This window comes from Salmo trutta, chromosome 18 (genome assembly GCF_901001165.1).
Source record: "Salmo trutta chromosome 18, fSalTru1.1, whole genome shotgun sequence".
Taxonomy (NCBI): domain Eukaryota; kingdom Metazoa; phylum Chordata; class Actinopteri; order Salmoniformes; family Salmonidae; genus Salmo; species Salmo trutta.
The window spans coordinates 36,186,146-36,201,165 of record NC_042974.1 but is presented as its reverse complement, the minus strand read 5'-3'; the positions used below and the strand labels follow the sequence as shown (position 1 = coordinate 36,201,165).

General features: G+C 43.1%; 1 protein-coding gene and 1 pseudogene across 2 annotated transcripts; one reads left to right on the top strand and one right to left on the bottom strand.

Annotated features, from left to right (window-relative positions):
- Nucleotides 1-1,293: 1,293 nt before the first annotated feature.
- tex36 (testis expressed 36) lies at nucleotides 1,294-3,240 on the bottom strand. 2 transcript variants are annotated; one of them, XM_029698474.1, is made up of 4 exons: nucleotides 3,159-3,240; nucleotides 2,157-2,300; nucleotides 1,878-1,958; nucleotides 1,294-1,740 (listed from the first exon to the last, which is right to left on the bottom strand). In XM_029698474.1, the coding sequence occupies exons 2-4, from the start codon at nucleotides 2,232-2,234 to the stop codon at nucleotides 1,393-1,395; spliced, it is 507 nt and encodes a 168-aa protein (XP_029554334.1). In that variant the 5' UTR covers nucleotides 2,235-2,300; nucleotides 3,159-3,240; the 3' UTR covers nucleotides 1,294-1,392. The 2 variants fall into 2 exon arrangements, with proteins under 2 accessions (XP_029554334.1, XP_029554333.1); XM_029698473.1 differs by lacking the exon at nucleotides 3,159-3,240 and adding an exon at nucleotides 2,451-3,150.
- Nucleotides 3,241-3,920: 680 nt separating this feature from the next.
- Nucleotides 3,921-14,955, top strand: LOC115152670 (erythroid differentiation-related factor 1-like; annotated as a pseudogene).
- Nucleotides 14,956-15,020: the final 65 nt, after the last annotated feature.

Below are 15,020 nucleotides of genomic sequence, written 5' to 3'. Positions count from 1 at the left end.
GGTGATCTTAGGCTTGTGTGCGACTGCTCGGCTATGAAAACCCATTTCATGAAGCTCCCGACGAACAGTTCTTGTGCTGACTTTGCTTCCAGAGGCAGTTTGGAATTCGGTAGTGAGTGTTGCAACTGAGGACAGACGGTTCCACCCTGAAAGTCAAAGAGCTCTTCAGTAAGGCCATTCTACTGCCAATGTTTGTCTAGGGAGATTGCATGGCTGTGTGCTCAATTTTATACACTTGTATAAAAGCTCCCGACGAACAGTTCTTGGGCTGACTTTGCTTCCAGAGGCAGTTTGGAATTCGGTAGTGAGTGTTGCAACTGAGGACAGACGGTTCCACCCTGAAAGTCACAGAGCTCTTCAGTAAGGCCATTCTACTGCCAATGTTTGTCTAGGGAGATTGCATGGCTGTGTGCTCGATTTTATACACTTGTCAACGGGTGTGCCTGAAATAGCCAAATCCACTAATTTGAAGGGGTGTCCACATACTTTTCTATATATAGTGTATGTTATGTTTCATATGCTATGCATTAATTTGTGGATGTCCATCACTCATTTCTTATGATATGTTATGAATTACAATTCCTCTCATGTGTTATGACTTTGCAAAATGTATAATATGTTACGACTTCTAGCTAGGTCCCAAGGTTGCTAAAGTTTGCTAGCTGACTAACGTTAGCTAGGCTAGGGGTGAGTTAGGTTAAAAGGTTAAGGTTAGGGGAAGTCTTAGCTAAAAGGGTTGAGGTTAGGGTTAGTGGAAGGGTTATGTAGCATGCTAGGTAGTTGCAACGTTTCAAAAAAAGTAGTAAGTAGTTGAAAAGTTGCTAATTAGTTAAAATGCTATAGTTGTCCATGATGAGATTTGAACTCTCAACCTTTGGGTTGAAATACCTTTGTGTTATACCCTGCTTTCATTTTTGCCTTAAGTAACCATATGTCTTATGTAACCAAACATAACATATCATACTAATTTGAGTGTCCCGGATTTACCTTTACTATGTTACGTCTAGTCTATGAGACTAGGCTGCAATGTCTCCTCAGTTTATTCTTTTGTCTTTTGTACATCACATCTAATAATCTTTCTCATTTATGATGTGATTTACAAGGTTTTTCTATCTAAATCTTGTGACAAATGGTGTACTTCAAAATAGATGGCCCTTCATTACGTAATTAATCTGGATGTGATTAATTAATGAGGAACAAAGAGGATGGTTGTCTGATCTGTCTTTCCTTAAGAACCCAGTTTTACTGTAAAAGTAGAAATGTATAAATAATACAATTTAACATCTCCGTATCTCAATGTTTCATATTTTTTATTTGCACTTGGAAAACTATCAAGATGTGTTGCTTTGTGATTTCCTAAAGAAGAGTATTTGGATAATATGGTGTATTCATCTAATGCCTGATATGGTAGGAGTGTCTGGACGGCTTGGATGAGGAGGAGCAGTTGATAGCTGCCAGCACTTCAAGGGGCACAGGACGGTCCTCATCATGCCTCCCGAACCACATAAAGTGCTCTCCTGCCTGGGCAGCAGCTGCCACAGTGGACCTATCAAGATGGTTACTGGGAAAACGCCTGCTGGTGGAGGAGCCCTCTGTGTCCTGGCGGTCCTGGTAGTCTGTCTGATAGGCTGAGAAATCTCCCCTCGTCTCCCCCACGCCACTCACACTTCCATGGTGGCACAGGCAGAAGTGGGAGTTATGTTGTCTACGCTCGTCCAGGCACTTCTTGCGGCCTAATCCCTATGAAAAACACCATAAGAAAAATTGTATTGTTTCCAATTTTATTTTGTTGTATTATCTTACTAAAAACCTTAGTGTTGATTTGACAACATCCTTGATGATGTCTTTGTTTTCTTTGTAGTGGGCATATTGCTTACATCATCAAATACATTGATGGTATCTTGCAGTGCAGCTTGGTTATCATGGGCTGAGAATGGATAGACTCTTCCCATGGTTTTCTGTAAAGAGAATAGTACATTTTCTCCTAGGTTTTGGCATAGTAATGCCAACAATTATTAGTAAATTGTATAAAGGATAAATGTAATCATCTTCATGGAAATGAAGGTGATTGCACACATAACAACAACCCAAGACCATGTAGACACTTTTGAGTAAGATGTTTCACTCTCTGCATGAATGTATTGCACTCTGCCAACCTGTTCTGTGTTGATGAAGATCTTGGGATACTTCTCTGTGCTAGATGCTGGAGGTAGTGGTTCACTCTGAGACATCATATACCCTGTGCTGGTGCACGTCTCCCGTTTACTGGTGTCATTTGCTGGTAAACCTGCATGAGCCAACTGCACATTTTGAAAGGCATGAAGTTGTTAGGAAAGGTACAGGGGTGTCTTTATAATAACTTTATTTGTCAGTATCTGCAAAGTTGAGTGCAATTATAATGGGCTCATCATAAGCTAATAGTGAAAGATTTAAAGTAATCAGAATCTTACCCATTTGCCATCCTTTTCCATTGATGAGTATTTCTTACCACCTTTTGTCATTTTAACAAGGTTGAAACTTTGTAACGACAGTACAAAATATGACCAACTCGACAGGGTTTATAATACTTTTGCTTCTCACATTCTTCTCGCAAAGAATGCAAACAACAGTAACTATAATAACATACTAATCACAAATAATTTGTATTCCATTTGAAAAAAATAAGTGTCTTTATTTCTGTTTGTTACATCACAATTCAGCCTGCCTAATTCCCCGTTTTCTAGTTCATTTGAAGGCAGTTTTATTTAACCTTCTAATTATAAAACTGAAGGAAAGGGAACTGGGGGAAAATAAAGAAATAATACATTTAGCTAAAGATAAGGAATTAGGGTAAAGAGTAGAAAAATAAAGAATCAGAACATAAGAGAATTAATAAAAATTATCCAGAAAATGTCATTTATTGTATCCTTTTCTGTAAACTCACTGGAAGTTAACTTCTAGAAGGAATTGTCATATCCAGAGCATAATTGAACATGTGAAGTTAGCAGCAACTAAAAAGCCTCACTGTACATCACAACCGACTGCTTATATCAAACTAAAAGTCCAACCCTAACCTCTCTTCTTTTAAATGTTTTTGTCGCCTTTGTCCAAATCCAATTATATCAGTTACGTAACAGATAGCTACCACATCCTGTTGTATTATATTAAAAGCCACTTACCCTTCATAGTTTTGGAGTTTGGCTCAATTCATAATCCTGAAAATGCGGTCTTTTATTTAGCTTTTTTTACCCGGAAGTTGTGAGCTCCATCGCTTTACAATAACGCGTGGTCTGTCAACAGTAGCAGACAGAACAGCAAAAGCAAGTGGTGTTGTTGATACCGGCTGGAAGGTTCTGCAAAACAGTGATAGGTTAAATGTAAAAGCAGTAACTCAATTTGTTAGAACATTTTCATATTGTTCTGATCATGAACAAATAACGTTATGTCGTTTGGTGTGTAAAGTTATGTTAGCTAGCTACTAAACAGCAGGTGATGTTTTAGCAGCAATCTTGTGACTGCAATTGTTGTTGACATTTTAAGGCAGCTAGTTTGCTATGAACGGGTACTTGTAGATAGAACATGAGTTCAGCAACAGCTGGGATTGGGAACCGAGAGAATGGCATCCCTCCAGACCGTGGAAGTGAAGAAGTGGATGACAGTGGCAGGCAAGTAACCAATAGCTAGCCAGCTTTGAACTGCAGTTAGCGATCTGTTTATGCATGCATTGCAGGGTCACGTTATTTTATGACGTTGCACAGGACATACTGTACATAGGATATTTAAATGTATTTAGTTAGTTGTAGCTAACATCACAATATCTACACAATCATTTAACATTTAACTATTTACTTGTTATATTGAATCAAGTTGTCAGTGACTTAACAGACAAGTGAACTCAGTTTACCATCAATGCCACCTTTGTTTACATGTGTCAAAGGAGTGGGGAGATGTGCCTAGGCAACAACGAAATAAAGAACCATGCAGTGAAGTACTCTGCTGCCCCTCAACCCACCACCTATGCACTACTACAGGAGAAGACTGATCTGAAGCTGCCTCCTGCCAACTGGCTATGCAGGCACCTCTGTACTAGGGTCCAGCAGCAAGAGCAAGCCTTTCTCCAGGTGAAGCACTGGTTATTCAGCCCTCAAAACGAGATGTGATATCTGGTGGTAGGCATCATCACTGAATTGTTGCAAGGTGCTCATGTACATGTACTTTCTCCTTGTTCCAGTTTGGGGATGGGTTATGACTTAATTGATTCCATTAGGGATCATGTTGATGTGGTGGAGGACTCTGAGGTAGGTCATCCACTGAACAGCTAAGAATGTTGTATTGTTATTGCTACTGCTAATATGTATTTGACTTGTTTGGTGAACCTAAGGGTCTCATTCTCTTTTCTATTCAGTACATCAAGAAGCTATTGAAGATCCCCTACAGTAAGTCCCATGGCAGTCCACTGTGTTGGAAGGACTCTCCTCCTAGATGAACTGGCTCTTCATGAGTTCTTCTCAGGTACAGTTAGACAGCCAGTGGAGAAGAAGCCTGTTTAAATGTCAATGAAGGATGTGAGAAAGCTCATATCTGGATGATTGACAATGCTTGTAAAAAATACATTTGATTGTATGTTCTGTTTTTACACTATGTCACAGAGAGGAGATTGGACATGGCTAATGGAGTTTTACCAGAGGGTAATAGATCAGAAGTGGCAGAGGGAAAAGAAGAGTAAAGAACACTGGTACCAAAAAGCAATCCTGTCCAAGTTCCTCTACTACAAGTGAGATACTTGAGGTTGGACTTCTAACCTACTTGTCAATGTGAACGACTTGCAATAGAAACAAGAGAACCTTATTTGAGCCATAGTAAATCCTAATGGTTGTACTCCTCAATGTCTTTGCCAGTATAAATGGTGATGGAGCCACAGAGCCTGTCCCTGAATCAGACAACCCTGATGAGGAGTGTGGGCGGAGGAGTTTGGTCCCTCCTGGCCCGTTACCTTCATCAGCACTGCTTCAGACTCAGAGGAGGCTGCAGCACACAGAGGTAGGCCACACTACAGTACCCGGTGCAGTACCCGGTGCAGTACCCGGTGCAGTACCCGGTGCAGTACCCGGTGCAGTACCCGGTGCAGTACCCGGTGTGTTGCTGTGCTCTTGTTGAGTTTCACAGTTTCTTCCTTTGTGACTGTATGTCCATTCCTTACAGGAAAGTGTTCCCATGGACAGCAAGTATGCATTGGGACAAGTGCCTTCCAAAGAGCAGAACCTTACTACATTGTTCAACAAAGGGGAGAACAGTCAGGTAGGCTAGTGCTAAGAAACTTCATCAACAAACTCAGGAGACTGTGTATTTTCTCTATTTTGTTTTGTTGGCATTTGTTTATTTGATTGTAAATGAGTTAATTCTTTTCAATTCAAGTATCCATTCAACTTTTTTCCCTCAACTTGATTGACAGGGTTTGAGGAATGACTTTGTGCGGAACATCTTGTGGATGTTTGAGGACAACCACATGCTGGTGGGGTCCAACATGCCTATCTTTGGAGAAGGATGCTACCCAGCTACTCAGGTCAGAATCACGAAAAACGGGGAACAATGGCCATTATTCATGTCAGTCAATATAAAAATGTTCAGATGGTTTACGACTGTTCCACAGCAATGTTCCCCTGCAAAATACCTAGAAGGTTCTTTCTTTTTTAGGAATACCCACAAGCCAATCAACATTCTCACAGGTATTGACTACTGGCTGGACAATCTGATGTGCAATGTTCCAGAGCTCGTCATGTGCTTTCACGTCAAGTGCATCGTCCATGTAAATAAGCCTCGTTTTTACTGCCCAAAGGAGTCATTTTATTCACAATTGAATACTGTTTTAATGTTGGTGCTGATTGTTCTTTGGTCAGAAATATGAGATGATCTGAACAGAGGACATCCCTGATCATGAGAACTCCACCTTCTCAACCATGGTTGTGAAAGACACCGCTCAGAACATTTGGTTCTTTCTCAAGTCTAACTGCACCATAAACGGCTATACCAACTGGCTCTTCAAAGGTGGGAGATAACACAACACACTAACTGTACCTCCTGTATGACTTACAAAATACATGTGAGAATAACCTGGTAAATAAACACTACTGTGTGGTAGTAGACCTGCTTCATCGAATAGTCCTGTTTCTGTGTTTCCTCAGCTAGTGGAAGTGACATCGTAAAGCTGTATGACCTCATCACTCTCTGTGAGGAAGCAGCAGAGGAGAAATGCCAGAACCCCTTCACCCTGCCTGTGGATGTGCTTCTTTACAAGTAGGTGCCTGCAACCTGGTACAGTATCAACACAGCATACCTGAAACTAGTGCACAACGCACAGTGTTATAAGTCAATGCATTAATGGCAAATTAGTCCCAACAGATGGCACCAGACTATACATTCTGTTTTGTAGAATGTGCATTGTTGTTCTTGCAGAGTGGCTAGCAACATGATGCTGAAGAAGAGCCAGAACAGGAAGCAGTATGGGACAATCGGAACGTTGATCCTCAACTGTGTCAAGCTCCTGGACCAGGACAGGCACCCACATGTAATGGACTGGACTCTTACTTACTCCACAAGACCAAAGGTCTTTGTTTGTTTCTCAAATTTCCATGCAGACCTTTCATTGATATCCAGAGACATTTGCAAAAAATGTATTTAGACGTTTGTTGAACAACCCGGCTAGCCTGTTCCTTCTCTGTGGTCGGCCGTTCCCTCTCTGACAGTCCTCTCCCCTCTCTGATTGGCTCAGATCATAGCGTCGGCCTACTTACATGCTGGCAGAGCTGTTTCAGTTGGACGAGTCTCCAGAGGAGGGAGCTGGAGGGGAGTCGCTGTGGGCGGGGGGCTCTGAGGACAGCTACAGTAACGAGGAGGGTCAAGAAGATCTACCAGAGGACAGTCATGAGAATGGCTCCTGCAGTACCACCTCGGACCCACAGGATGATAGCAAAGCTGTAGCTATTATCAAATCAATGGGAGAGCTGTCTGTTCCAGATAAGTACAAGTCCACTCACCAGATCAGGGTGAGTGTCAAACATTTATCGCTAGCTACTGTTTGGGTGACCTTGTTGATATGCAACCTTGACGTAGCTATAGTAACCAGAAACTAGCCACTACCTGGAGTGACTATTGGAGTCTTAGATGTTTTATCTTGACAATTAATTAATCCTGTTATTTTCCCATATTGCAGCCAATCTATGCCTTTACCGTCTCTCAAAACAAGGAAGAAAGATGTCGGCACGTCCTCAGCTATGTCTTAAAGGTGAGTCTCTACTGTAGTGTAGTGATAACTATGGGAATGGTTGTCACTAAATGCTCAAAAAAATTGACCCAAAAGGTTTAAATATTATTTTGAATGTAAAGGTCTTGCCATTTTAATGTAGTGCTTTTCAAAAGCAAGAACCTGTCATAAAAAAAGCTAACATTACAATGCTTACTATGGCAAAACTTTACCGATCCTCTATATAAATTCAGTGCGCTATTGTTGTTACAAATTCGAACTTCTCAACTGGCCTACCTGGTTAAATAACGGTGAAATAAGTCAGTCAGTCTTGCCTATCAGTTATGGATGATGATTTTGTAAATGGTTGGTTGTTGAATTCATTTATGAATAGGAAATATTTCGCAAACATGATATCGTTCTTCCAGTTAAAGGTTCAGGATACAGACCTCTCCCTCACTCTAATCCTCCCCTTCCTTTACAGTGAACAAGTCTGTATCTATAGCTGAACAGGAGATGTGGAAGAAGAGTTTCTCGTGCTTTGAGAAGGGCATGAAGAAGTTTGAGGCCATTGAGTACAGCACCAACACCTCTCTGCTGGTGTGCAACACAGGCAAACTGATGAGGATCTGTGCCCAGGCCCACTGTGCTGTCTCTGCAGACCTGAGCAGAGGAGAGTTCTCCCAAGAGGAAGCTCTCTATCTAGGTACCACAACCATATAATTATTTAGTAGACATAATGATTTCCATTTCAATGACTACCAACCCATGTTGTTTTCCAAAGTAAGTAGAAAGGCCTGAAGGCAAGACGATCTGCTTATCTTTGTGCCAGTCACATTTGTGTCATTTTGAAAATTGATGCATAAGATCTCTAAGGTTTCTTTTTTTAAAGTAGGACAATTCAACTTAAAATCGCTACGCTTTCACTAAGATGTGGTGCTCTAAAAAATAGACAGAGATCTTCAGAGCAGAGATCTTCTCCAGGCGATAGACTATCTACCTGAGGGCTATGCAGTCCTTGGCCACCAGAGGGAACCACCCTGCAGTGTGGGACTTGGTCAACTGGGAGCTGTCCACTAACTACTTTAGCCTGGCCACTCTGCTGCAGGATGTTGCCCCTCTGTCCCGAAAGGCCCAGGAACAGGCCATGGGCCACACTTGGAGAGATTTATAGTAGGTGAATGAACAGAATGGAAAATGTCTAGTAAGTTAACTAACCTTTCAAACTCTACATGCTGCCCTAGGTGAAATGGTTAGTGTTTTTTCACAAGTCAAATGGTTATTTGTAGGAGCACAGTGGTCTGTAATAAAGTTGTCATTCCTGTGTGTTGCCAGATTGAGCAGGAGGTGACGGAGGCCATGCTGAAGTCTCTGAATTACTGTGACCTGCAGACCAAGTCAGCCCGCCAGCCTCTCTACCAGTACAGAGCTGCTTCCATGTACCACAGCTGCTTCCACAACCAGGTAAGGACTAGGACTAGGCCTAGGACGTACACTGCAACCAGAGTAAAATGTCTACTATGTTTTAAAACATTAAGGTTGTGTTGTCTGTAGAAGAGCATTAAGGTTTTCAGTATGTTATTGCTATGTTTCCTCCTCTGTGCCAGGTGGGGGTTGAGCACCTGAGGAAACGGCACAGGAGCCTGGCAGAGCTGCACTACAGCAAGGCTGTCCTCCTGTTCCTCAGCCTGAAGGACGCGCCCTTCGAGCTGCTCCGCACCTTGCTGGAGAGGGTGGCCTTCTCCGAGTTCACCATGGCAGGTTAGTCAGTGAGGCTCCCCCAGGCCAGGGCCAGGAGATAGAACTGGAACTTGGATAGCAGAAATTCCCTTCAGTTTGCACCTTCTGTTTGAGAATCAACGGTTACTTCTAACCACCATTTACTCACATGCCTCACCCCTCTATTATTATCTATTTAATTTTTTTTGTACATGGATGGCCCAGAGTTGACAGGACCCCGACAGTAGTGCATATGGCCCCACCTCCTCAGGGCTGAACACAAAGGAAGTGATGAATTTGATTGGTGTCTTTGAGCTCAGTTCCTCCGTCCGACTGCTGCAGCTGGTCAAGCTGATGACAACAATGAAGCGCAAACCAAGGTGAGGAAAGGACTGGTTATACACAGCCTGATTAACCTTATCCAGCAGGGCTAAACCAGGACTAAACATATCATCCAGTAGAAGCATAATACTGAACATTCCGTAATCTTTTCAGCCTAAGACTGGGCATCATGTAGGCCTTCTAAAATTACTACTAGTTCACTGGTTGCCCTCAACACCTCGAGTTACACTGTGCTATGTTGATTATCTAAAGAACCCTAAGCATTTAATTCCAGTGTGTTGGTCCTGCCACATCTCTCCCAGTGACAGATATCCCTCCACTCACAAAGCTGTTGCTTTCTCTTTAACAAATGTCAGTCATTGTTATCCGTCTTTAGCAAAAGGCTTTGTCTCTGTAAGACACTGGCAAGAGGGGTTAGGGCAGCGGTTCCCAAACTAGGGGTCGTGATTCTCTAATATGAAAATGGGGTTGCGGGAGAATTTCCAAAATCCTGAAATGTGTATATTATATCATCTTTGTATCTCAAAATCATTGTAATGTGGTTAACCTTAAAAATCTGAATGAAAAATGATTCAAAGATCAAATTCAACCAGAGGTTGCACTTGAATAATTCCTGCGGTGAATAGCTAGGCCCGCTACGCTGTGAAACACCACACTATTGCAGAGACTTTGATATTAACGGCCGCAATTGATATGGTGAAAACAATGTGTGGGAGTCAAAGGCAGAGATTCTATTGCACTCCACACTGCCCTTTCCCACCTGGACGAAAGGAACACCTATGTGAGAATGCTATTCATTGACTACAGCTCAGTGTTCAACACCATAGTGCCCTCAAAGCTCATCAATAAGCTAAGGACCCTGGGACTAAACACCTCCCTCTGCCACTGGTTCCTGGACATCCTGACGGGCCACCCCCAAGTGGTAAGGGTAGGTAACAACACATCCGCCACACTGATCCTCAACACAGGGGCCTCTCAGGGGTGCGTGCTCAGTCCCCTCCTGTACTCCCTGTTCACTCATGACTGCACGGCCAGGAACGACTCCCAACACCATCATTAAATTTGCCGATGACACAACAGTGGTAGGCCTGATCACTGACAACGACAATACAGCCTATAGGGTGGAGGTCAGAGACCTGGCCGTGTGGTTCCAGGACAACAACCTCTCCCTCAACGTGATCAAGACAAAGGAGATGATTGTGGACTACAGGAAACAGAGGACAGAGCACGCCCCCATTCTCATCGACTGGGCTGCAGTGGAGCAGGTTGAGAGCTTCAAGTTCCTTGGTGTCCACATCACCAACAAACTAACATGGTCCAAGCACACCACCACAGTCGTGAAGCGGGCACGACAAAACCTATTCCCCCTCAGGAGACTGAGAAGATTTGGCATGGGGTTTTAATTACATCTTTTTTTGGCATGGGTGGTGTTGTATTTTCAGACATCAAAATGGGGTCGTGGCTCAAAAAGGTTTGGAAACCCCTGAGTTAGGGTATAATCTTGGCATCCGTATACCATAATCGAGGAAATAAGGGATAGTGCTAGAGTTTGGCTATTAAGCTCTTTTTCTACTCATGCATACCATTTGTCATGAGCCGTGGAAGCCGAAGACGGCGACCTCCCGCAAAGCAGTCTACACTCCCAACGAGAGTCCCAAAGAGCATACAAACAACGAATAGTTTCGCTGTCTTGGAGCCTGATCTTCCTGCACCTTCGTCGCTGGGGGTGCCTGTGTCTGCCTACTACTACGAATTCGAAGTCGTCAACCTTCCGTCCCTGCTCTGGATCGAGTGGGGCTTCTCCATCTGTCGGAGGCCTGCCACAGGCGCCGGGAGCATCAGGGTCAAGTTATCCTGCCTCTCGTCCGTCCATAAAGGGTTCTCCAAAGCGTGGGAGTGGGTGGATTTCCTCATCCTTCTCGCCAGCCGTGATTCTGGGCAGCTCCATGGTAAGAGATGTGACCATTCCTGGTGCAAAAACAATGTTCTATCCCGGAGCTCGAGTGAATTACATTACTAAGCTGCTCTCGAATGTACTACGCCAGGACAGGGATATCGATTCTATCGTAGTCCATGTGGGTTTTAATGACATCATGAAGGGCAGCTCTGAACAGTTGAAACTGGATTTAAAAGAGCTGATTGACTCTCTGCTAAACACGAATAAAGACCCTTCATATCTGGCCCTCTGCCATCTCTGAATCGCGGCATTGAGCGCTTTAGCAGGTTTCTCTCTTCACAACTGGTGACGTGATTATTGCAACTCAATGGGTGTAACTTTTGTTGACAGTTTCGATACCTTTTGGCTAAACTGCTTGGAGTTACCCTGGATTGTAAACTGTCATGGTCAAAACATATTGATACAACAGTAGTTAAGATGGGGAGAAGTATATCCATGATAAGGTGCTACTCTACCTTCTTGACAGCACTTTCAACAAGGCAGGTCCTACAGGCCCTAGTTTTGTCGCACCTGGACTACTGTTCAGTCGTGTGGTCAGGTGCCACAAAAAATAACTTAGGAAAATAAATTGCAATTGGTTCAGAACAGGGCAGCACGGCTGGCCCTTGGATGTACATAGAGAGGTAATATTAATAACATTTACATTTACATTTAAGTCATTTAGCAGACGCTCTTATCCAGAGCGACTTACAAATTGGTGCATTCACCTTATGATATCCAGTGGAACAACCACTTTACAATAGTGCATCTAAATATTTTAAGGGGGGGGGGGTTAGAAGGATTACTTTATCCTATCCTAGGTATTCCTTAAAGAGGTGGGGTTTCAGGTGTCTCCGGAAGGTGGTGATTGACTCCGCTGTCCTGGCGTCATGAGGGAGCTTGTTCCACCATAGGGGTGCCAGAGCAGCGAACAGTTTTGACTGGGCTGAGCAGGAACTGTGCTTCCTCAGAGGTAGGGGGGCCAGCAGGCCAGAGGTGGATGAACGCAATGCCCTTGTTTGGGTGTAGGGCCTGATCAGAGCCTGAAGGTACGGAGGTGCCGTTCCCCTCACAGCTCCGTAGGCAAGCACCATGGTCTTGTAGCAGATGCGAGCTTCAACTGGAAGCCAGTGGAGAGAGCGGAGGAGCGGGGTGACGTGAGAGAACTTGGGAAGGTTGAACACCAGACGGGCTGCGGCGTTCTGGATGAGTTGTAGGGGTTTAATGGCACAGGCAGGGAGCCCAGCCAACAGCGAGTTGCAGTAATCCAGACGGGAGATGACAAGTGCCTGGATTAGGACCTGCGCCGCTTCCTGTGTGAGGCAGGGTCGTACTCTGCGAATGTTGTAGAGCATGAACCTACAGGATCGGGTCACCGCCTTGATGTTAGTGGAGAACGACAGGGTGTTGTCCAGGGTCACGCCAAGGTTCTTAGCACTCTGGGAGGAGGACACAATGGAGAGATTAACATGCATGTCAATCTCTCCTGGCTCAAAGTGGAGGAGAGATTTGTCTTCATCACTGCTTGTATTTATGAGAGGTATTGACATGTTGAATGCACCGAGCTGTCTCTTTTGAACTACTGGTGAACAGCTCGGACACCCATGCATACCCCACAAGACATGCCACGAGGTCTCTTCACAATCCCCAAGTCCAGAACAGACTATGGGAGGTGCACAGTACTAAATAGATCCATGACTACATGGAACTCTATTCCACATCAAGTAACTCATGCAAGCAGTAAAATTAGATGCACACACACACACACACACAATAGCATTTGTTCTATACACACGTACACATGGATTTTGTACTGTATATACACTACCATTCAAAAGTTTGGGGTCACTTAGAAATGTCCTTGTTTTTGAAAGAAAAGCACAGTTTTTGACAATTTTTAAAATAACATGAAATTGATCAGAAGTACAGTGTAGACATTGTTCATGTTGTAAATGACTATTGTAGCTGGAAAAGGCTGATTTTGAATGGAATATCTACATAGGCGTACAGAGGCCCATTATCAGCAACCATTACTCCTGTGTGCCAATGGCACGTTGTGTTAGCTAACCCAAGTTGATAATTTTAGAAGGCTAAGTGGTCATTAGAAAACCCTTTTGCAATTATGTTAGCACAGCTGAAAACTGTTGTTCTTATTAAAGAAGCAATGAAACAGACCTTCTTTAGACTAGTTGAGTATCTGGAGCATCAGCATTTGTGGGTTCGATTTACAGGCTCAAAATGGCCAGAAACAAATATCTTTCTTCTGAAACTCGTCAGTCTATTCTTGTTCTGAGAAATTAAGGCTATTCCATGCGAGAAATTGCCAGGAAACTGAAGATTTGGTACAACACTGTGTACTACTTTTTCACAGAATAGTGCAAACTGGCTCTAACCAGAATAGAAAGAGGAGTGGGAGGCCCCGGTGCACAACTGAGCAAGAGGACAAGTACATTAGAGTGTCTAGTTTGAGAAACAGACGCCTCACCAGTCCTCAACTGGTAGCTTCATTAAATAGTACCCGCAAAACACCAGTCTCAACGTCAACAGTGAAGAGGTGACTCCGGGATACTGGCCTTCTAGGCAGTTGCAAAGAAAAAGCCTTATCTCAGACTGGCCAATAAAAGATTAAGATGGGAAGGCCAGCATCCCGGAGTTTCCTCTTCACTGTTGACGTTGAGACTGCTGTACACCTTATAAATACAACATTTGTATGTCTCTGCATGCAGTGTTGAAGGTAATTTCATGAGCCATTGCTAACTAGCATTAGAGCAATGACTGGAAATCTACAGGTACAGCTAGCATTCTTCCAGTCATTGTGTTAACGTTAGTTAGCAATTGCGTTAACGTTAGTTAGCAATTGCGTTAACGTTAGTTAGCAACTTAATTCAAACTGCACACAGAGACATAAAAATGGTATCTATGAGTTCATCGGACTCTGGGTAAGTAGAAAATGGCTTAATTTACTACATCTCTCACTATCCCTTTAAGCATAGCTTTGATTAAAAACAATACCTATGTTTTTTACAATAGAAACAAGGACGAGGAGCTTCTGAAGACGTATAAGAATGGTTACTCTAAGCTACTTCAATCTGAAGACTGCTCCACTCCTCAGACGTGTTGAGCTCTTCCTCGACCTCCTGCAACAGCTGACCCCACAGACAGGAAGTGGGGACCTCTGGGGCAGGGTCATGACGACAACCGAAATAACAGACCCTTACCAAGGTGTTCAATGCTCTTCACACATACACCTGCAATGTGAAATTATCACCAGCTGTTCCTTACTACCAGATTGAGCAATCCACAATTTTGCCTTTTTGGTAGATTTATTTAAATATTTATTTTATTTTTAGATTTTGTTTTACAATTCCTGCACTTCACCTTTTCAACTGACATTGTTTTGTAAAGGGGATTTGGAAATTAAATTACAGATATACATTTTTCTTTGTTATCCCTAACTAAATGAGGGATACGTGAACTTTACTTAAACTTTGGAGTACCCGTATCTCAACGGGATTTGGTTTTATAAACCGGAATTATAGTAACTATGCTGTGAAAAAACAGAAGCTGAAATTAAGTTATTGTTACATTTCATAAAGAAAATATGCGATAGCCTGCAGGCAATGTTGAATGCAAACGATCCATTCAAAGGATAATTTGTACTGGTTGCTGTATTTATGTTTGAATGTGTGTGCCTGCATGTTTGCCCTGACTTGAAATAAAGGTTAGTATATATTTCTAATCACCTTGTTTTGGTTCACGTTGGTAACGACAGTGTATGAACACTACTACACAACACCAACCATA

What these genes read in the sequence shown, in the direction of transcription:
- tex36 (XM_029698473.1), bottom strand. Translation starts at nt 2,501, where the DNA reads ATGACAAAAGGTGGTAAGAAATACTCATCAATGGAAAAGGATGGCAAA. An exon ending in TGGAAAAGGATGGCAAATGG is followed by an intron (nt 2,301 to 2,450) that starts GTAAGATTCTGA and finishes CAAAATGTGCAG; the next exon opens with TTGGCTCATGCAGGTTTACC. An exon ending in CCATCAATGTATTTGATGAT is followed by an intron (nt 1,741 to 1,877) that starts GTAAGCAATATG and finishes TGTTTTTCATAG; the next exon opens with GGATTAGGCCGCAAGAAGTG.